The sequence below is a fragment of the Seriola dumerili genome, unplaced genomic scaffold, assembly GCF_002260705.1.
Source record: "Seriola dumerili isolate Sdu_G_001 unplaced genomic scaffold, Sdu_1.0 BDQW01000091.1, whole genome shotgun sequence".
Lineage (NCBI taxonomy): Eukaryota > Metazoa > Chordata > Actinopteri > Carangiformes > Carangidae > Seriola > Seriola dumerili.
In genome coordinates this window covers 7,876,822-7,898,706 of record NW_019174346.1, presented here as the reverse complement: position 1 = coordinate 7,898,706, position 21,885 = coordinate 7,876,822, and the positions used below count along the sequence as shown (strand labels likewise).

The window sequence follows — 21,885 nt, the reverse complement described above, 5'->3', positions numbered from 1 at the left end:
TTAAAAATGCACATAACTTGCTATATGATGACATTGATTATCATATCAGATCATATTACATTACATGACATGTTTGTTAAAAATGACTAAAGAAATGACTAAATCACTAAATAGCGTAGTTACCCTGGTTGGTCTGCGGTTGTGCGGCCCCATGCACAGCAGGGTGATGCACTGTGTATTGTGACACATTCCACCCACAATCATCATTACAATCTTCTGCGACCTATGTCAAGTTAAACCCAGACACGCATTAATGCTACAGCGTTCCTCAGACCACTGACAGTAGATACTAACCACTGCTGACCGTATTCTGTTGAATACGGTTTTTACCTCTTTTTTTCCCCACATACTGGTCAGATGTTGAGTTCATTATACATGTGTGCAGGTCAGATGGCATGCTTTATAAAGACAGATTCACAAAATTAAAAATACTTTCAGCTGAACAGTAATCAACATACATATATTATAAAAGTTGCAGCTCACTCATAATAAAGTGAGCAAATGAACAATTGACTAAGTTAATTCATTTTAAGCAGGCATGTGGTTTGCTCAGACTTTACCTGGAAATTTCGTCATTATAGTTAACGCCTACTATCTGGACGTGGACCAATTGGATGTAGCCAGAAATCCTTTTTCGACGCCACTCACCCACGTGGACCAATCACGGAGCAGTGCGTGGAGCGAAGTGGGCGGGTTCTGGATTGGAGGGTTATCGCTTGCTGTTGCACCGGTCGTAAAGACAGCCATAGTTAATTACCGGAAGCAGGGGGGTCTTCCTTTCAAAATAATTTGAGATGACTACATTTTTCATCCAAGACAGCAGGCGTGTACTTGTGTGTGCAAGATAGTGCCATAACTTTCCCTTACTAGTGTTTGTGAATATTTTGGGATGCAATAAAGTTATGAAACTTTAATTTGAGACTGTAATTTACAGCAATATGTGATATATAAACGCATTACATTGTTGCTCCGATCCCTATTCTCGTCTGATCTCTATTTTCAATTTGGTATCCGGTCAAAATTAACTGCTGAAGTCAGTGTGTTAGTCTACGGGGTTGTTTTGTTCTTAAGCGCTAACCGGATACAGTATATCCGGTTGTAGCTAGCTTGATGGCAGTTTTACTTCCAGCAGCGGCTTGAGTGGATCCAATGAGGTGACGCCGCGTTCCGGGCCCGACCGCTGAAAGCAAGCCGGTGATAAGGGAAACCAAAAAAACTACCAAGCGTGACAACAAAGAGGCTCTGAATCAAGACAAATCCAGGAAACTGCTCTGAGAAGCCGCTGACACTCTTAGTAGCCCCTTCACACTCTGATTGCCAGCGGAAAGGTAAGTTCATGCCATAGCATTGTGTCTGTCATGCTTTCCTATTGATGGTTGTCTGACAGTGAGCTAGCTAACAGGGGGTGTCAACTTATTTCAGTGCTGTTTCCTCCAGTGTAACAGTGCTAGCTTGTTAATTGGAAAAGTCCACAGATGGCACACACTGTCCAGTTGTCTGTGAATTGAAGGGTTACTGGTAAACTGTGTCACGCTAAACTATAACTGTTGTATCTAACTTGGCTATTTAATAACATACATACAGCAACCTATCATTTGACCAGTTCATATAAGTGATTTCCAGAAGCTAAAGGACTCATGCTTTTTTAAATCAGGAGGGTTTGAGCTGTGCATCCATTTTGCATTCATGCGTCATTGCCTCACCGGGGGCTGGAAGTTTCTATGTAGATTGTCTGCTGTTCTCTCCTTTTAACGTGAAACACAAACAGTGTTGTGATTTCTGATGTACTCTGTCTGAATGTTAAGCTCTGGTTCCTGTGTACATTTACACTATGTTTAAAAACAATCAAACAAACAAAAAACATAGCCTATACCTCCCTTCAGTGCAGAGTTTGTTCCCTTGTAAATGTCAAAGCTTTAGCAACATCTAAGCTTGACAGTGGTATTAATGCCACGTGTTTGGATCTGTGCACACCTATGTGGGTGGGACCAGGTGCATTAGTTGCTTGGCATATACTTGGGCAAAGGCCATAACAATACCTGGCAATGGCACTCATAAATTAATCACAGCTTCATTAGCACCAAAGAGCCATGAGGGAACATTAACAGTGACTGGACATTTATCAGAATACTGAGTATGATGCAACTGTCCCCCGTTTCTAGTTGTGGTGAACCCTCTGAAGAGATCAAGCTCGGGTTTAGAAACAAATAGAACAGGTTTGACTTTTCAGGTGGGAGATCATCTTGTTCCTCAAGTTGCACCTGCCACACAGTGAGTGAGAAAGACCACTGGATACAAAGCTGCTGCGCAGGTGTATATCCAAGGTTAAAGGATAGACTTTAAAAAAAATGTTTGGTGTTAATAATGGTGTTTGATGAAGGACCTGCAAATGAAATATCAAATTTAAGGTTTTTTTTTTTATTTTTTTATTTTTTTAATTAAGGACATTCTGTGAACAATCATTCAGTTGATTATATTATTTAAACATAATGTTTCATGTGTTCATCTTTCCAGCTCACCATGGGGAGGAGGAAGCTGCTGCTGGCTGCTCTTTTCTGCTTGGTTCTGGCAATGTTGCCTTATCACACAGGTAATGTGATCCATCTACTTATGGAGACGCATAACTTACATGAAGCACTGATTATAGCGGTGAGCAGTGCAATGCTGGTCAATACATACAGTTATTATAGATCAGTGTTTGGAAATAATCTGCATCTCTGTTGTGTCTCAGGATCCTCTGCCTCACCAGCTTCATGTCTTTGTGTTCACAGTGACTGTAGCTGTCATGTCAGTCGACCTGGGCAGCGAGTGGATGAAAATGGCGATAGTGAAACCTGGTGTGCCAATGGAGATTGTTCTCAACAAGTGAGTGTAACTGAGTGTTTGTCTTCTTCATGGTGCAGTGAGTGTACACACCTGGTTTGGATATTGGAGGAAATGTAACTGAGGGAAATGGCCAAATTAATATTAATATATTAATATGTAATATAATATTAATTAATACAGTGTGAAATTACATTTCAGAGTTGAATACGATGTCTGTTGTCTTTTTCTTCAGGGAATCGAGGAGGAAAACACCCACAGTTGTATGTCTTAAAGAAAATGAAAGACTTTTTGGAGACAGTGCACTAGGAGTGGTATGACTTCTATTTAAATTTACTAAATTGCGCTTAATGTGATGAATATCATTTTCTCAGTCAATGTATACTTTAAACAGTCAAATCACCTCAAAGTAATACCTTTCCTTGTATGTTATTAATGGTCATATTATTTACATTTCAGTCTGTGAAGAACCCCAGAACTGTTTATAGACATCTCCAAAGCATCCTGGGCAAAAAGCAGAATAACCCCCAAGTGGCTCTCTACCAGAAACGTTTTCCTGAGCACCAGCTGCAGGAGGACCCAGTGAGAGGCACGGTTTACTTTAAAAACTCAGAGTGAGTCTTTTTTTTATTTGTCCCCTACTTCACATTTTAGTTTCTCATCATACAATAAATGCATACATGAAATCTTTTATCCATTCATTTGTCATATTCAGTCTTGAACGTGAGTCCCCTGACATCACAAGTCACAGGGACGATTTGTTCATTATTTAGGTGCTACATGGTATATACATTAATATGCTGCATCAAGCAAAGACTGACAAGTTAGACAAAAACACAACACTGGTCTAGACAGAGGGATCTAACCTGGCTCTCTGCTCTTTTTTTCTTCCAGAGAAATGCAGTACACACCTGAGGAGCTCCTTGGGATGATGCTCAATTATTCTCGTGCGCTGGCTCAGGACTTTGCAGGTCGGTTGGCTCAAGGACAAAGATGTATCATTGTGTGACCATTTTTAAAAAATGTCAAGCATATTCATTTCTTTTTTTCATCCTAATCTCTCCAATTCCCAGAACAACCAATCAAAGATGCAGTGATCACCATCCCAGCCTTTTTCAACCAGGCAGAGCGCAGGGCAGTCCTGCAGGCTGCACAGATGGCGGGTCTAAAGGTTCTTCAGCTCATCAATGACAACACAGCTGTGGCCTTGAACTATGGGGTCTTCAGGAGGAAAGATATTGATAACACAGCTAAGGTGCACTTGGCATTACTCCTAAATACTTAAGAATCAGTTTGGTGATATTCTATTGTCAACAATGGACTAGTCTATTTTATAGTCAACAAATCCCATGTGCAGACCCAAACTAACAATGAATGTATCCTACTCATAAGTATTATGTTTGTATTCAAAGTCTGGTGTAGCATCTTCTTCCTCTGAGCCTCAGAGCACCATTGTTTCCAGAAACAGTTCATTCAGGAATCACATCATTGAGCCACACTGTTGCTCTGGGTGACATCTTCCTTCATCAATAAAATTAACAACATACTGTTGTTAATTTTGACTCAGTCCCACACACGCCATGATGCTGCCCAAAATACTCAACAGAGCACCAAATATGTATTAATCCACCGCTGAAAATAGTCCCTGAATAATCCCCTGCGCCATTTCCTCCTCTTTGAGTAAAGTTTGATTTAAAAACAGTGACCAGCTTTTGTAGGAGATAACTGAGCCTGTTTTTGAATTAAACAAAATATGTGTGAGGCTTTTTTTTTTTTTTTTTCTTTTTTTTTTAATAAAAAGATTTACATCTTGAGTTGGAACTAATGGGCTTGGAGCTCAAACAAAGTCACAAAGTGTTGAGAGACAGATTGACAAATTGTTGGTTTTGGTCTTTTCAAGGGATTTGTTGACAATAACAAAAATGTAGATTAATGCCAGTTTTACCCTTAATTATACTTTATAGTCATTTACTGGAGTAACTGATAAGAGGCTGTTATTTAACGTTGTTCTCACTGTGAAAAACAGCTTCATGTTTAGAGCCATCTGTAACTGTAAGACAACAAACTTAACTACAGAATTGCTAAACATCTGATCTTGTTCCCTTTCAGAATGTGATGTTTTATGATATGGGCTCAGGCAGCACCACCGCTACCATCGTCACTTATCAAACAGTCAAAACCAAGGAGTCTGGCACCCAGCCCCAGTTACAGATCCGAGGTGTTGGGTGAGTCCACTGATCCTTGAAGTGAGAATGTTTCTATCAGCATAGTATTTGTTCCGTGTGATGGTACACAGTGGCAGCCTCTCACTGTCGGGCCTGTTGTCTCCAAGGTTTTGAAATATATAAAAACTGATGTGAAGGTAAACAATGCGGCAGTTTTAGACGTATTTCAAAGACTATTCTGTTAATAAATACATAAAAAAATTATATGATGAAATAAATAGTCATATGAGTAAATAGTGTAAAATATATACATGAACTAGCAAACTGGTAAATAATTTAGTAAACTTTCTAAAATTTGTAGGAGTTGATTTTTTTTATTTTTCGTATAGACATTTTAATTAAAAATGCCCTTTTTTCTAGTTTATTCTTATTTTGTAAATTCATGACAGTGGAGTTGTTGCTGCTGGCTCATGTCTCCATCCTCCTAGCAGGCTAGACAACTGACATCAAAATTTGTGAACTACGGTTGACTACAACACAAATGCAGAGCTAAATCCAAATCAACCAACTAGAGGCTGCTGTAAATCATCAGAGTGCATAGACACAATAACTAACTAATGTCTTGTGGAAATGTTGTGCCTGTATTCTGCCTCACTGTTTTGTGTAAAAGGTACAAACACAGAATGGAGGGGGCGTTGTTGTTCCTCTTTTATGCCACCAGTTGAGGTAGTCAGTCAAAATTATGTCTGTGTCTATAGCTGTCATGTTAGGACAGACACCCATTCCTGTTGTGGAACACGTCACCCTGCTGAATCTGCAATACCAGCATGTACATATGATACATGACTGTCAATTTCAAAGCCCTCCTAGAAAATTTAGATCTTACTGAGCATGCCAATGAGCCCACACACAAGGCTGTGGCATTGTTAATGTCTTGGTGACTGATATCACTGTGTCTGATCACCTCTGTGCATGTTTCGACACATGCCTGCCAGTAAAAAAAAAAAAAAAAACACAAAAAAAGTTGCAGTTCGCAAGCGATTTATAGACACTGTAGCGCAACTTCCTGAAGCTTGTGGCCTCGGTGAAGGTGAAAAAGAAATATTTTAGCAAACTATCACCTTGGATAACAAACTCGATTCATAATGAGAGAGAGAGAGAGAGAGAGAGAGATTTCTCTTCTGTAAAATTAAGACTAGGGAATATTTTACAGTTATTAAAACTAAATTCATTATTATGAAATGTAATGCCATTATAAAGTAATGTTTCATAATAATAGAGTTTTAATAACTCATAATGCAGGGTTTTTCCTGGGTGATTATATTTTCATTGTCTCTCCAGCCTCTGCGGGTCAAAGCCACTCACTCTATGCTTTTCGGAACATCTGGGAAGATGAATAAAAACTGATGTTAAAATCATGTAAACGTCGGCTTTAATACACTCATTAATACACCTCTAAAGACTCGGTACTCTCGCCTTGACTCCTCTCTTGCGCTCTGATCCTTCCACTTGTGGCTGAGAACTATTTCTACTTTCAGTCCTGACACATTAACTGTATCTCGTCAGTAACATGAATTAACTTTTTTTCCCCATATTAGAAGAACTAATGATGTCTGCACTGTTTCACCTGTCCTCACAATTCTCCTCCTCGTGAACTCTCTTTTTAAAATAATGTGTGATGTGAGACATTTCTGCAAAAAAAACATACACAATGGGATGTAACGTTAATTTAGGGAAACTTTTCAAGAAGCTGGGTGTGCTTGGATGTAAAAGAGATAATATTCATCTGTAGGGTTGCCACCTGAACAATGGCGGCAACTGGTTTACATTTACTTGACATTACATTATTCACAGCACTTTGAGGACATAACATGAATGAAAATACGGGACAAATTACCTCCCGTATTGATTCAAATCCACCGAGTACTGAGAAAACAAGTACTAGAAATGCGGCACTAAATTTGACTGAGGCGACCGCCTCCCAATTCTCTGTGCAGGAAAAACCCTGATAATGTATTGGTTCTTATTTTCATATCATTTTTCATCCATATGATAATCAGTTTCATAACGTATTATTTACTTATCTGACATTGAACATGGCCAGATCAAATGTATTTTAGTAAATAAGAGTGGAAAGAACAAGGAGAAGTTCCAGGAACAGTCAGAGCGGCAGGGGTCAGAGGTCAGGTTTGAGTGCTGCAGTTTTGCTGACATGACTTGAAAACACGAGTTGACTTTTCTGAACCTTGTGCTTTCTAAAGGTATTCACTGTGTCTGGAGCGTTCATCAAAATGAAATCTCCTTATAATGAGTGTTATTGTCAGTATCTGTACAGGATTTTATCTGTGATACAAACAGATACATGTCAAATTGGAAAATTCTAACCAGGGCTATTTTCTACCTCACACACCTGCTTTGTGTCGGTCATAAACGGTTTCATTCTGGTTTCAGGAGACACTGAACACACTTTTCAAATTTAAAAACATTCTGTTTTAAAGCTCTGTTATGCTCCACTCAGGCCTCCACCTACATCCTCGTCATCTTCACTGTGTCAGCTAATGCAGGAATCAGGAGGTTGCTAGCCTGTGAGTCAGTCATAGTAACATCCTCCAGCAGATAATACTAACTCACTGGTTAAAGCCTCAATGTGAGAGAAGCAGTAGACCAGAAGCATTCACATATTGATTGACAGCCATTAGCTCCCACCCCTGACTTTGGCCCTCTCTGATTGGTTAAAAAAAAAAGGGCAAGTCAAAAACTTTGGGAGGGAATACCTCTGCCCTGCTGCCAGGCTGTTCAGTGAATCACAGAAGCCCCTGACAGCACCTCATTAAGATGTGTTTTAGAGGATAGTCAACGGAAAAAAGTTAGACTGACCCATTATGAGATTCTCTGGGAGATTCTCTCCCATGACTGGGAGTCATGGACCATATATCATATTAAGATTCCAGCATGCTGCTTTTTCTGTATCGGCCCTCCTCATCCTGTCTGAAACTCACAGCAGGGAGATGCACATGTCGACATATCGATTTCCAGCTGGAGTGAAGTCAGTGAGCTGACAGAAGAAGAAGCAGATAGGTAGCCTCCCACGTCTTTCACTGGCATCAACATATTAGTTAGAGCCTTATCTGTACTGTAGACCAGTCTTATTTGGCTTTAATGTCTTGACTATGCCCGTTTGGTTTAGTTCGCACTAACCAAAACATGATGCACTCAGACTCTTCAAAGTCTTTTTGTCCTGCCAAAGCAGAGAGCAAAAGAACCATTAGTCTGAAGAAGATAAGATTTAAAAATATCAAATTAACTCCCAATAAGGTCAATCTGGTAGAAATGTTTAATTTGTATAATTTTTGCATGTAGGTTTATTTTCCTATAAAAGGTGACAGTCTTTTTATTTCTAATCATCTCTGTGCGTCTAAAGCTCCAGTGATGGTGTAGTGTAAAATCATCTGAGGGAAGTGATCCCCTGATTTGAAAATATGATCTTTATTGCTTGTCACTATGTGGACAGATCAGTGATTCCAATGAAAAGTTATCCAGCCCCCCCCCACATTAATCTCTGGGGGGCGTGGCCAGACATTGCTACATCTTTGCTGATCTTTTTTTCATGAATTGTTCAGTGTGTACAATTTGCTAAGATAAACAAAAGCCTCGCATCTTCTCTGACCGGGTCCTCTTGATATGCAGTAAGAGCTGGTGTGGTAATATAATCCCTGCAGCGCACCAGCTTTTGTTTGGCTTTTCTTTATTTCTTTTTCTTGATAGGTGAGTGCTGTAATGTTTCATCCTGCCTGAGCCATCAAAGCTCTCAAAATATCCACATCAAATATCCACAGATAAGGATTAGAGATGCTTCATGTGGGTGTGTTTATCCTTTAGTGTCGTTGATTAGAAAAGCCAGTGAATGCTTCCAGCTCTTGACTGTCAGCTGATTTAGAAAAAAAAAAAAAAAAAGAAGACAGAACCACATTTTAAACCACCTGTATCACTCCTCAGAAATACTTCCTAAGCATCCATGCAAACTGAGGTGTGCTTCTCTTGTTCTGGCTCTAGGTTTGACCGAGGGTTGGGCGGCTTTGAGATGGACCTCAGACTCCGGGACCACCTGGCCAAACTGTTCAACGAGCAGAAGAAGAGCAAGAAAGATGTAAGGGAGAACCACCGAGCCATGGCCAAACTCCTCAAAGAGGCTCAGAGGCTCAAGACGGTGCTCAGTGCAAATGTGGACTTCATGGCCCAGGTGGGTGCAGTGATATGAACCTACAGCTGAAGACTAGACTGATTTTAAATCTTAAATTCACTGTTTCAAGGCCTCAGAAATGTTGCACGTTGTTGGAATTTCTATGAGAAATCATATCATAACATATGTTCTCAGCACCATTACAGTGAAAACAATTTTTTTTTTTTTTTTTTGCAGGTGGAAGGTTTGATGGATGACATTGATTTCAAAGCTAAGGTGACCAGGACAGCGTTTGAAGAGTTGTGTGCTGATCTTTTTGAAAGAGTTCCTCGCCCGGTGCAGGATGCCCTCTCTGCTGCAGAGATGAAGCTGGTCGGTATTCTCTGGTCGTCTCTGGTCGTCTCACTCGACGGAATAAGATGAAACTTTAATGACCCCTGTGTGCAGATTTGGCTGCTTGTCACTCTAGACATAGGAAATAGATTAGACTAGAAGAAGAAGAAAGAACGTAATATCTACTAGACTATAGGTTTCTATATAGTAATGATATGCTGTTGTTTTTCAGTCCACCATTTATTGAAGTTATGACCTTTATTACAATAGTCTTGAACATTGTCACCTGGTGGAAGTTTTAAATTATATCTACTCCTTCTACCTCATTGTAAAATCCAGAATTTCTGAATATGCAAAATTAGTTTATTTCAAAAGAGTAACTGTTGGACACAAGCAGTTGTCTGCAAATGTTTTTCTTTATTGAATAGTCCAGTCTCAGTGTGTGTGGGGCCACAATTGACTTCCAGACTAGCTGTGAAATCATAAATCCTGCGGGTACGTTCAGGTGTGAGACTGAAAACAGCTGTTTAGTGTCAAACTGCATTAAGCACAGTGAAAATCAAACATCATGGGAACGATAAATGAAACACATTTATTTGTGTGACGGGGGAATTTAAAATCTTTAATAGCTGCAAGAATCTTTTCTTTTTTTATCATGGGCCTGAATCGCTTAGAAGTTTTAAGGATATAAGTCAGGAAATAGGAGCAGTTAGAGTCGTCACTCTGCTGCCCGTTACTGCATTTGAAATACTATGTATTGAGATTGTGCCTATTGGGCCTTTTATTCTTATTTGTTGTTGTTACTGACTTGTTTCTTTTCCTTTTTGATTAATTAACAGAATGGTCATGAAAAAATACATAGAAAATGTTAAAATATGAAAAAACTGTGAAATGTGAAATGACGGATTGGAAAACAAATGGCCATTATTAGTAGAAGTGGGCTTTTTGATTATCTGTGTCTTTAAATACAAATACACCCATCAGCTGAACCCATTTCACCCACTGAAGTGAAAAATGTTTCAAAAACCATATTCATGATGAAGCAAATTGAGGTCATTTCCCATCTAAAGGTGTAGACTGATGAAGTGCTATTGTCGGGCAAAATCATTTTTGTAAGTGTCAATTAGTATTCGTCTGTATCACTGCTGTGATGCTGAGTTCTTATCCTTCTGCCAACAGGATGAAATAGAGCAGGTGATTTTAGTAGGTGGCTCCACTCGTGTCCCCAAAGTCCAAGAAGTGCTGCTCAAAGCTGTGGCGAAGTAAGTGTCAATACAGAGATGCTGCTCTGATTTGAATAACTTTCACTTTTGATGCAAATACACAAAAAGAATAACATTCTTCCACAACTTTGATTCCACATTACTTTGTCACTGACTTGGAGAAAATTGAGTTTTAGTTCTGCAGTTGTGGTTGGATCGAGAAGACTTGCAGCTGTAATTGTGTGTTTTTCCTTGCAGAGAGGAGCTGGGGAAGAACATCAATGCAGATGAGGCAGCAGCAATGGGTGCTGTGTACCAGGCTGCTGCCCTCAGCAAGGCCTTCAAGGTCAAACCTTTCCTGGTCCGAGACGCAGCTGTCTTCCCCATTCAGGTCAGTGCAGGTTGTTCACTGCTGATTCATGCTGCTGGAGATGAATTTAAATGACATCACTGTAGAAAATCATAGATGAAAGTTTTGGCTTTGCTCATAGATGAACTATATTAATCCCTCATTTGTACACTGTTATGAAGAATATTTGTGCAGTACTAAAATCAATGCATTGTTTGCTGTTGCAAAATTATATAAAAATGAACACTGACCACATGTAATATATTCCATCAGGTGGAGTTCACCCGAGAGACGGAGGAGGAGGGGGTCAAAACCCTGAAACACAACAAGCGTATCCTCTTCCAGAGGATGGCGCCCTACCCCCAGCGCAAGGTCATCACATTCAACCGTTACAGTGATGATTTTGCTTTCGACATCAACTACGGCGACCTCAGCTTCCTGAGTCAGGATGATCTCAGGTTGGATGGCTGCTTCCTTTCCTCCTGGCGCTCTTGAAAAAGTGTTTTTCAGAACAAAGATTTAGTCAGTTCAACTGTGTTTATGACATTTCTGTTAAGGTTGAATGTGTGATCCTCCCCAGTTGTTGCTTTGACCCACATTCCCTCGTGATTTAGATATATTTGAATGTAAGACCTGTTTTCCCTTTTCCCTGTCGGTCGTGTTTTGTAGTGTGTTTGGCTCTCTGAACCTGACCACAGTTAAACTGTCTGGAGTGGGCAGCAGCTTTCAGAAACACACAGACGCAGAGTCAAAAGGCATCAAAGCCCATTTCAACATGGATGAAAGTGGAGTGCTCCTGCTGGATCGGGTCAGTTCCACTTTTCCATTGATGCAGCTTCTTTATTGAACACTCGCAGTCAAACCAATGAAAGTGTCAGAGTGGCTAAACAACAGCACATCTCGTCTGTTTAATGTTTGTTGCCTCAGCTGTAAAATGAAAGACATTGTATAAGGATAATGGATTAAATTCCTTTCTGTTATGTAAGACATACTGGTTGACACTTTGAGTGGGTCTTTCCTGGTTGCCATGGAGGTCAGTGATGCTTATTCAACCAAAGCCAAAAAAAATTGACTCCAAGTAAATGTGCTTTACTCAAAGGAGATTAATAACAGTGAAAACCAAACATCTGAGGATTTATGAATCAAATAATAACATGCACAACTTCCATGGCATACATTTCAAACAAACTGTTTCTTGTTTTATTAAATTCCTTGAATAATCACAGAATCAAAATGTTTTCATTTGTACCAATCAATCAAATACTCTAATTTTCATTCACAGGTGGAGTCTGTCTTTGAAACAATAGTGGAGGAGATAGAAGAGGAGTCAACATTAACTAGTAGGTTTTGCAAACACACAATTGTAAGCTTAGCCCAGTGTGAGAAGAGTGGCACTTCAGGCTCTTTTTTTTTTTTTTTTTTTTTTTTTTTTTTTTTGTGGAGGCGACTGTGTGGTATTTTTCTGACCTTGAAATTTGCTTTGTCCATCTGTGTGATATTGGGTTCCCAGTCCAGAGCGCACTGTGCACAGGTGGGAGGAGAGAGAGCAAACGGGTAGTTCACTAAGGAAGTTATTTGTAAGTTTTTGCTAATGCTACATAGCAAACGTTAGCATTAACTGCTGTAATCTTACCAGTCTAGAGGAAATGTTGAAAATTTAGCATCAAACTTTATTCCTTTCCTCGCCAAGAGCTGTCTCCAGCGGGTGGAAAGCAGTGCCAATTTTAACCCTTGATTCTATGACGTCTTTTTCTTCTACTGAAGATGGCACGCTAACCAGTTTTCTAATAGCAACTCACTGTAGTCTCCAATCTGCCCTGAATACATAGCGCTGCTCAGAGGACGTATTATAACCTCCTGTCTTGTTGACGTGACAAAGGTCTGAAGTTCTTGTTGAATGACAATCACCACGACCCGCTGCCGGCAAGAAACTGCGTTCAGCGGCAGAGAAAACTTACAAATATTCCCTTTTTTAAATGAGGAAGTGCAAAGCGAGGTTTTGGTATTTTGTTGGAAATTAGATTTTAGACGTGGTTGTGAAACATCTGTTTGTGACAACAAACAACAATCGTAAACTAAATACTTGGAGAAAATGCTAAACAATTATTGAATAATAGTTCAACTGAAAACTGGTAAATGTGTTTTTTAAATTAGTATAAAATAATATGTATGTATTGATAATGTGTTTAAAGCAGGAATGTTGTTATGGCTTTCTGCATTGATCTGTTAAGTGATTCTTATAGTGTCAGTTGTCTACAGCTGATTAATAGTGAAATTCTTCTCTCTTTCAGTTCATTAAGCCCCTGCAGCCACCTGACGGCTGCAGGGCACATATGTTGATAAATCTACAGCCTCTGATTTCAGCATCCAGAGTGCTGTGTAATTACACACGGTGCCATTACCTCGATTAAATTAAATCACCTGAAAACTGAAACCATACACACTTGTATTCTCCTTGTTCATGTGGGAGACATGAGAGTACTGGGCTCATTAATCTTGTTGCCTTCCTGCTGATTCGTGCCACACTAAAACCTGTTATAGTATAAATGACTTATCATTACATAACTGAGCCGACACTTGTTGCATCTGTTTTTCAGAACTGGGTAACACAATTTCCACCTTGTTTGGAGGAGGATCCGCAGAACCTGCCCCAAATGTTACTGAACCTGTCCAGGTAATTGCAGCTATATCCCTGGAACAACACAGTGTCCCAATGAATTAATATGTTTTTAAGAAAATACAGTAAAGCCAGTATGAACTCCAGATTTTACATTTGGGATACATTGCTTTGTCTCCATACGATGGCTGTTTATTAACAGTTTTACAACTAACTGTCGGTGGCATTGCTCGCACATGGCCTGAGACTGTAGCCAACATTGTTCCCTGATTTGTCATGTCCAGGATGAGGAGGAAGTGCCTCCAGAGTCAGGAAAGGACGACAAGGACGAGGCCCAAAAGGATGAGGCTGCCAAGGAGAAGCAGGACAATTCAGAGAAAAGTGCAAGTGAAGAGAAAAACCAGGAGAAGACAGAGGAGTCAGGCAGCAAGACTGATGCCAAAGTAAGATTTGTCACACGTAATCTCTCTGAGAAACACTTGCAGAGCTCACATACACTGTCTGTCTGTGATTCTAAATTTTGCACAGAATTTGGTGAATTTGAAAATCTATGTATGAATGAGACAAGTGTCTATTTGGTATTGAAAGTAATGATATCCCTGCTGTTGAAGGAGGAAAATGATGGAGAGAAATCTGGAAGTGTGGAGCCAGAGAAGGAGTTGGAGAAGAAGGCAAAACCTCAGAAAAAGACCAAGATTTCTGAAGACATCACAGTGGAACTTGTCATCAATGACATCTCTGATCCCACCGCAGATGATGTCACTTCCTCTCAAAAGAAGTGAAGCAGCAATTTTCATTTCTTTTCAGCTTTTGTGTTGTTTTATTGATTATCCGTTGTGATCACTAAAACTTTGGGCTTTGTATCTTTTCAGGCTGCAGGATTTGACAGACAGAGACCTGGCCAAACAGGAGAGGGAAAAGACACTTAACAGTCTGGAGGCTTTTATCTTTGAGACACAGGTAAGCAACAGAAGCTTTTTTTAGAATTTTTTTTTTATCTGACCTTGTTTTTAAATAAGGACATTGGATTTGCTGTTGACACTTAGAGGGCATAAAAGCCAACATTATTCCTAGATATTAAATCATTTAACACAGTGGTCCCCATCCACTGGGTCGTGTACCGGACCACGGCATATTCACTACCGGGCCACAGAGAAGGACAAATTAATTAAATTTTGTTTTTAACCGGTAAAATACTACAGTTGCCTATTTAGGGCTGCCGTGGTTAGTTGTCATGTGGCCGGGCACTATTGACCACCATGTGTTTATTTTCTATTTATCATTTATGGTTGCACTGTTTCTCTGTCCTCTACTCTCTGAGTGAGGTGGGGCTGCACTCAGTACACAGGCACACACACACACACACACACACACACACACACACGCAGACACACACACACACACAGAGCAAACAGCCAAGCAGAGAGGCTACGCTGGACATAGAACCAGGTGAAGTAAAGATAACTGAAGATTGCTGGAGTTGAGGACAACTATCAATGAACTTTACTGTAAGTGCCATAAAAGGTAAAAGGCCAATAAGAACTTTATCAAACAACAAGCAACAAACAGAAAAGAGATATTTTCATCTATTTGTCTGCTGTCTCACGGTATCTTTTGCACAACAACATCACACTGGTTAAGCTAGTCGCGAATTGATATAGCCTTGTAATAATAGCGAATTATTACGGCAACTGGCCCGTGATAAGTTTGTCTTCCTGAAAACACTCCATGGTGTAAAAAAGGTTGGCGACTGGTCATTTAACATAAAGGTGCAACCAGTGTAATCAGAAATTGGAACGCAAGAGAAAAACCTATGATGAAAAATAACATGTCACCAATGCCCCCTCCCATAAACACGCAATACTTTACTTCACAATATGATTTCTCCAGGACAAGCTGTACCAGGACGATTACCAGCTGGTGGTGTCGGAGGAGGAGAAGGAGCAGATCTCTGCTAAGCTGACAGAGGCATCGGAGTGGATGGATGAGGACGGTTACACAGCCACCACCAAGCAGCTGAGAGAGAAGCTGTCTCAGTTGAAGAGCCTATGCAAGGACATGTTTTTCAGGGTGGAGGAGAGACGCAAGTGGCCGGACCGCCTGGCCGCTCTGGAGAGCATGCTCAACACCTCCAGCTTCTTTCTAAGGTGAGTGTGAAGAAGCTGGAGACGTGAGGACTTGGTGTGTATGTCCACGTTAAGCAGGTTAAATTTGTGAATATGCCAAACCAAGACACTGAGCTTTAAAACTGGGGCTGTATGTTAGTTCAGTTGAGGAGGGCTTTCTGTCACCTCTAACTTTTCCATCATTTTAAATGTCAGAATAGACTAACACGGAGCAGAGCTGCTGTCATGAGCTTGGATTTATGTTGTATGATTTTTGTCAGACAATGGTTTTTATTACTGTAGCACGAATGCTGGTCAACATGTAGTGTTTTGTAAGAGACAATGAAATGACCTGCTGTTTCATTCTCAATCCGTTGTGTAACAACAGAAACACAAAAACATGTAAACAAGAAAAAAGATATTGTGAATTTGCCTGTATTACAACATAGTATAAATGATCACAGACCGGACCAGACAGAGTAACTGGCCATGTGTGTGTGTGTGTGTGTGTGTGTGTGTGTAGCTGCGCACTCACAGTTGACTGTGTGGCTTTCTCTCTCATTTCAAATGTCGATAAAGCTGATGCTGTAGCTGTTCAAGTATTGAACACATTTCACTGTGGACAGAGGTTTTTACATAAATGACCAAGAAATGCTGCATGGATTCAAGTCTTTCTCACAAAAACAATTTAAAACTTTAAGCAGCCTAACACGATGTAGCGCAATAGTAGTAATAGTTTTTTTTCTTTTACAGGAGTGCCAAACTGATTCCAGAAGATGACCAGATCTTCACTGAGGTTGAGCTGAATATGTTGGAAAAAGTCATCAATGAAACAACGGTAGGTCGTGTTAGCATTAATGCTGTCACACTGTCTTCACACTACTCTGAGCACTACTGGACAAGTGTCACCGTGTTCATTTGGTTTCCTGAAAGTTATGATGTTCTTAGTCTTACAACTCAGTAACAGATTGAAAATAGAAATTAAATCAGCATAGAGTGAGAGATCCTGACTTCTGGTCTTTTAGTATGGGTCAAATTCTGAAAATGCTGGATCCCAGATTTTCCGTAATGCAACTCGATGGCATCTTTCTTTAGACCCTCTTTGCCTGGTAAATACACGCTTCTCTCAAACCTCATGTACCCAGATCTTAGAAGCTGAGATAACCCTGATGACATCATGAGACTGTTTTTACAGGCTGGTTAGCTCTGCTTGTATCTAGTAAACTGATCCTCGTGTTTCGAATCTCTGTCTGCTCCAGATGTGGAAGAATGAGACAATGGCAGAGCAGGAGAAACGCTCTCCAAAAGAACGGCCAATCCTACTGTCCAAAGACATCGAGTCAAAGCTGGCTCTGCTGGATCGTGAGGTCAACTACTTGCTGAACAAGGCCAAGTTTGCCAAGCCAAAGGCTAAAGCCAAAGCCAAGAACAGCACCAGTTCAGATAAAAGCAGCAAGGCCAACAGCACTGCTGAGGAGAAAGTTATCCTTCCCACAGAGGAGAGCACAGACACAAAGAGTGGTGAGTCGATAAAACATGACACACGCATGGCAATTATATTATTATTATTATTATTATTATTATTATTATTGCAGCTGTAATAGGAAAATAACAAGCATCTTTTCATTCAAACACAGAAAGCCCAGAGGAGGTGCAGCCGGGCGATGCCCCGCCCACCGAGGAGAGCACTGGTCACATAGACTCAGACAGCCAATCACAGCCCACAGAAGAAAGGACAACCACAGGTCGGTCTGCCACACCTGTTGCTGATAATGCCGGAGAACTTTAGGGGGTGGTAAAATAATTGGAACACATTAAATGTGGTCTAGTGCAACACTAAACTACAGGCTCAGGAAACACCACTGAGCTGAATGAACTCCCCACCGACACACACACTGTCAACACAAATGGACCATCGTATCACTGCAGAGTAATAATAGAAGTCCAAGTCCTGAGGCCTGTACCACAAAGCAAGTTCAACATACCCAGGATAACTTTTACTTATCTGGGCTAACTGAACCTAACATTGACCATCCTGGATAGCCTGTACTACAAAGCTGGTTATCAACTGGCTCAGTTAACCCTGGGTTTACCCATCCAGCAATGAGTGCGTTCATGTGAAAGAGGCGGAGTTGTTAATTATAAGCAACATCATCAGAACCACGTATAATGTACTTAATATGATATAACCTGCCCTCAGGTTAAAGAATCTTTCAATTAAAATGGAATTATAATAGTTATGATATATTTATTTAGTGTGACAAACCTTCCATGCAAGCTCTGTTTTACAACCAGAATGGACACATGCAAGGTGTGGAACAGCAAAATGATTCCCCTGATTTATAAAAATGTTTACTGCTCGTTATTATTTATCACTTAATTGTAGTCTTGCCAGTCAGTCTTTTGTTCCCTTCGGGATCCTGTAGGAATGATGACTCAGTTTTTCCAGGTATCTTATTTGTCAGTAGTTTGGCTGTTGACAGGTTTTGATCTGATCCCCTGAAGTTAACCTGTGCCAGAGCAGGTTAAGAGTTCAGTGTAAGTTACCACGGTGATTTATCCCGGTAACAAGTGAACCACTGTTGTAGGACTGAAAACCCAGGGTTATACCAGAAGTTACCTCGATAACCATAAATCCTACTTCGTAGTAGTACTTCATTCATAGTGTACAGTGTGCCAACAAAAATATGTCTATTTTGGTCACATGATTTGTAATTAACTCCAGCTGCTGCTGCAATAAGCTTTAAAAGCCTTACACCTCTCGCTGATCGTGTTCTGAGCAAGCCTGTGGACGTCACAATGTGTTTTTGGTCATGCACAAACTATGTTGATTTGTACAGCAACTTTGGAGATGTGCACATGAAGAAAGCTTTTTTTTTTTTTTTCCTCAAATAGGGAGCATAACATTTTAATACAAGTTAGTTTGTAATCATTGTAGAAAGTGAAATTTGATCAGGTCCAAATAATAACATTTTAACAAAAACTAAAATATCATGAAACTGGAAAGCCAGAATGTGATGGAATGTTTCTGTGGTGATACCTGTTAAAAAGTAATGAATCCTGCATAATAATGTAATGTCATTTATTAAAAGGTTGCATTACAGTCTCGTCTCATCCAAAGGAGCATTTCTTTTACATTCTTGCAAGTTACTAGATAATTTGGTTTCACTGGGTTAAAAAGGCAGCAGTCTGCTACTTGCTGTGACATGATAGGAGTGTTTGAACATGATGAGACGACAAACCAGGTCTGCGTCTTTCCCTCTTACTCTCAGCTAAGGCTTTTTCAAGCGTCGGTAAACGTGTGCTTGAGTTACTCGGCAAAGTATATGCTTTTCTGTCCTAATGAACAGATGTGATGTTATGTCACATACATTCACTTCATTTTTTCCATCTCTGTCCTCATTTGCAGGACCTGTGGAGAAGGCCCAACAAGAAAACCACATAGAGGATGAATTATAACAGCTGGAACTGGGGGAAAAAAATCACTCTATTTATTGACAGTGTATAAATGTTCAAGTTCATTCTCGCTCTGTTTTTTTTTTTTTTTCCATTTGGGTTTTCTTTTCTCTTTCTTTTTGTTTTATTTTGTTTATGATGCCCCGTTTGTTGAACTGCTGGAAGCTAAATGGAAAAGGATAGGAGACCACTCACCTTGTTCCCCCTCTGTCTCCTGTGCCGTTCATCTCTTCTGTCTTAAATGGAGAAAGAACCAAAATAACCCTCTCGATCCAACAAATGATCTGATTGACGCCGATACAGAAGGAGGTGTAAGCTGTGCATGGCCATATTGAAATAACTATAGACATTTGACAAGGGTGAGTGTTGTTATACTCATCATTCAACTTGTCATTCATAAATTTTTCATCTCCTGCTTTGTCCTCTGCCCTGTATCCTCAACCATGGTGTGTAGTTGTGAAGTTAGTATTTGTCGCAACACCTGCCCTCCCTTTTACTCACATTTCATGGGAACTGAGTAATGTGCACTGGAAACTTCAGGAGGAATCTCCATTGATAGATGATAGATGATAGATTCATAGGTTTTTTTTTTTTTTTTTTCCAGCCTCTAACGTTTAATATGCCATATACATTGTAGGGAAATTTGTTGAAAAAGTGGAAGCAAATCTCATATGTACAGTTTATTTAAAACTGTATTGTGACTAGAGTCAGTTGGTAAGAATCTTTAATCTGGTGACTCCTGACTATAAATCTGTCCTCACAATTATTGCTGGGGCAGCATGATACACTAATGGAAGTTGTACTATAATTACTGACTGGATAACTCAAAATCATTGTGTCAAATCAGATTAAATTCTACTACAAGAAGGATAGGATAATATACATGACCAGAAATGCTGAAGGTGGATCTACTTGGTTGATAACACAACTACTGAAGATGTGTCCTTCATTGATGTCACTTACATTTCTATTTTTTACTTTGCTCCCTTGATGGAGGTTGTTTTCTGGTGAACGTCCAATATTACACAGTCCCAGAAGTTCATACTCCCCACCAGCATTTAGAGTTTTCTTTTACTTCCTGACTGAACAGAATCATGCTTACCTCAAAAAAGAAGCACATGCTTGGGTCCATAATGTAGCCATTAGTGTCTGTGATTGACTGCTCAGGTTCTCCCGTGCAGACTGAGAACTAGTTATAAAACTGAATTGCCCAATAGCTATACATATATGCTAAACATCACAGAAGAGGTGGTGCGTTAGCGTTGTCACTGTTCTTGACCTCGACATGCCCTGTGGTGCCGATTCTTGCTGAGATGTTGGCTCCATTTTTTTCTTCCCATCAGAACAGGAAGGGGTTATGGACTCTGGATTAGAAGGGTGGGTGAGTTTTGTGCTACTGTGTTTGTAGCACTCTGGATTATTTGGAGATGGAACAGAAAAATACAAACAAAGCCAAGAAAGGAAGACACAAAAAATGTTGTGTTTCTAAACTGTTAATAAAAAATCCTTTTTTTTTGTTTTTAAGTTGTTATTTTGTTAATATGCTTACATTTTTACTTTGGGGTTGTTGTTGTTTCATTGAAGCACACAACTCAGGGTCAGCAATTGTGCCTGCACACATCTGTCCTGTTGAAGTGCTGTTGAGCAAGACACTGTTCTTGTTAAAAAATACTGCTGTTCTTTAGACATACAGTGCACTCAAAGTCTTCAGTCCCATTCACACAGTTTAAATTCATTTTTTTCCCTCATCAATCTTCACTCAATAACACACATTGACATAAGTATGCAGACACTTCGCTATGACTTATTTCTCTTGATCATCTCTGAAATGTTTCTACACATCGATTGGAGTCCACCTGTGGCAAATTCAGCTGATTGGACATGATTTGGAAAGACACACACCTGTCTCTATATAAGGTCTCACAGCTGACAATGTACATCAGAGCAAAAAACCAAACCATGAGGAGGAAGGAGCTGCCTACAGAAATAAATAAATAGATAGATAGCTAGATAGATAGAAGGCTGTATTGAAGGTTCCCAAGAGCACAGTGGCCTCCATCATTCCTAAATGTAAGACATTTGGAACAACCAGAGCTCTTCCTAGAGCCGGCCACCTGGACTAAATGAGCAATGGGGGGAGAAGGGCCTTGGTAACAGAGGTGACCAAGAACCTGATGGTCACTGGCTGAGCTCCAAAGAGTCTGTGTGGCGAAGGAGGAACTTGAAGAAGGATAACCATCACTGCAGCACTCCACTGATCTGGGCTTTATGGCAGAGTGGCCAGACGGAAGTGTCTCCTGAGTGAAAGTTGCAAAAAAAAAAAAAAAAAGCACCTAAAGGACTCTGACTGTGAGAAACAAGATTGGGCTGGTGTGGTGATTTGAAGTGTTTGGCGTCAGTTCTAAGCATCGTGTCTGGAGGAAACCGGGTGCTGCTCCGTGAAGCACCGTGGTGGCGGCATCAGGGTGTGGGAGTGTTTTTCAGCAGCGAGGATAGGGAGACTGGTCATGGTTGAGGAAAATGGAGCAGAGTACAGAGATATCCTTAATGAAAACCTGGGCCAGAGCACAGGGCATCTCTGAAGACCTGAAAATGGCTATGGTACCCCTCCAGCCTGACAGGGCCTGAGAGGATGAAAGAAAAGAGAAGTGAGAG

General features: G+C 40.2%; 1 protein-coding gene across 1 annotated transcript; it reads left to right on the top strand.

Moving 5' to 3' along the window:
* Positions 1-1,134: 1,134 nt before the first annotated feature.
* Positions 1,135-19,878, top strand: hyou1 (hypoxia up-regulated 1). The gene is made up of 24 exons (XM_022745795.1): positions 1,135-1,328; positions 2,515-2,590; positions 2,772-2,865; positions 3,059-3,137; positions 3,283-3,437; positions 3,718-3,794; positions 3,897-4,078; positions 4,933-5,048; positions 9,042-9,228; positions 9,406-9,540; positions 10,681-10,763; positions 10,962-11,094; positions 11,326-11,510; positions 11,722-11,860; positions 12,335-12,392; positions 13,650-13,726; positions 13,954-14,112; positions 14,281-14,447; positions 14,542-14,629; positions 15,560-15,816; positions 16,528-16,612; positions 17,034-17,295; positions 17,412-17,519; positions 19,184-19,878. Exons 2-24 carry the CDS (start codon positions 2,521-2,523, stop codon positions 19,231-19,233), a joined length of 2,946 nt encoding a protein of 981 aa, XP_022601516.1. The 5' UTR covers positions 1,135-1,328; positions 2,515-2,520; the 3' UTR covers positions 19,234-19,878.
* Positions 19,879-21,885: the final 2,007 nt, after the last annotated feature.

Bases quoted from the DNA above. Each gene is read 5' to 3' on its own strand.
- hyou1 (XM_022745795.1), top strand. From the start codon at position 2,521: ATGGGGAGGAGGAAGCTGCTGCTGGCTGCTCTTTTCTGCTTGGTTCTG. The intron at 3,138-3,282 runs GTATGACTTCTA...TTTACATTTCAG, and splicing joins GAGACAGTGCACTAGGAGTG to TCTGTGAAGAACCCCAGAAC. The intron at 3,438-3,717 runs GTGAGTCTTTTT...TTTTTCTTCCAG, and splicing joins GTTTACTTTAAAAACTCAGA to AGAAATGCAGTACACACCTG.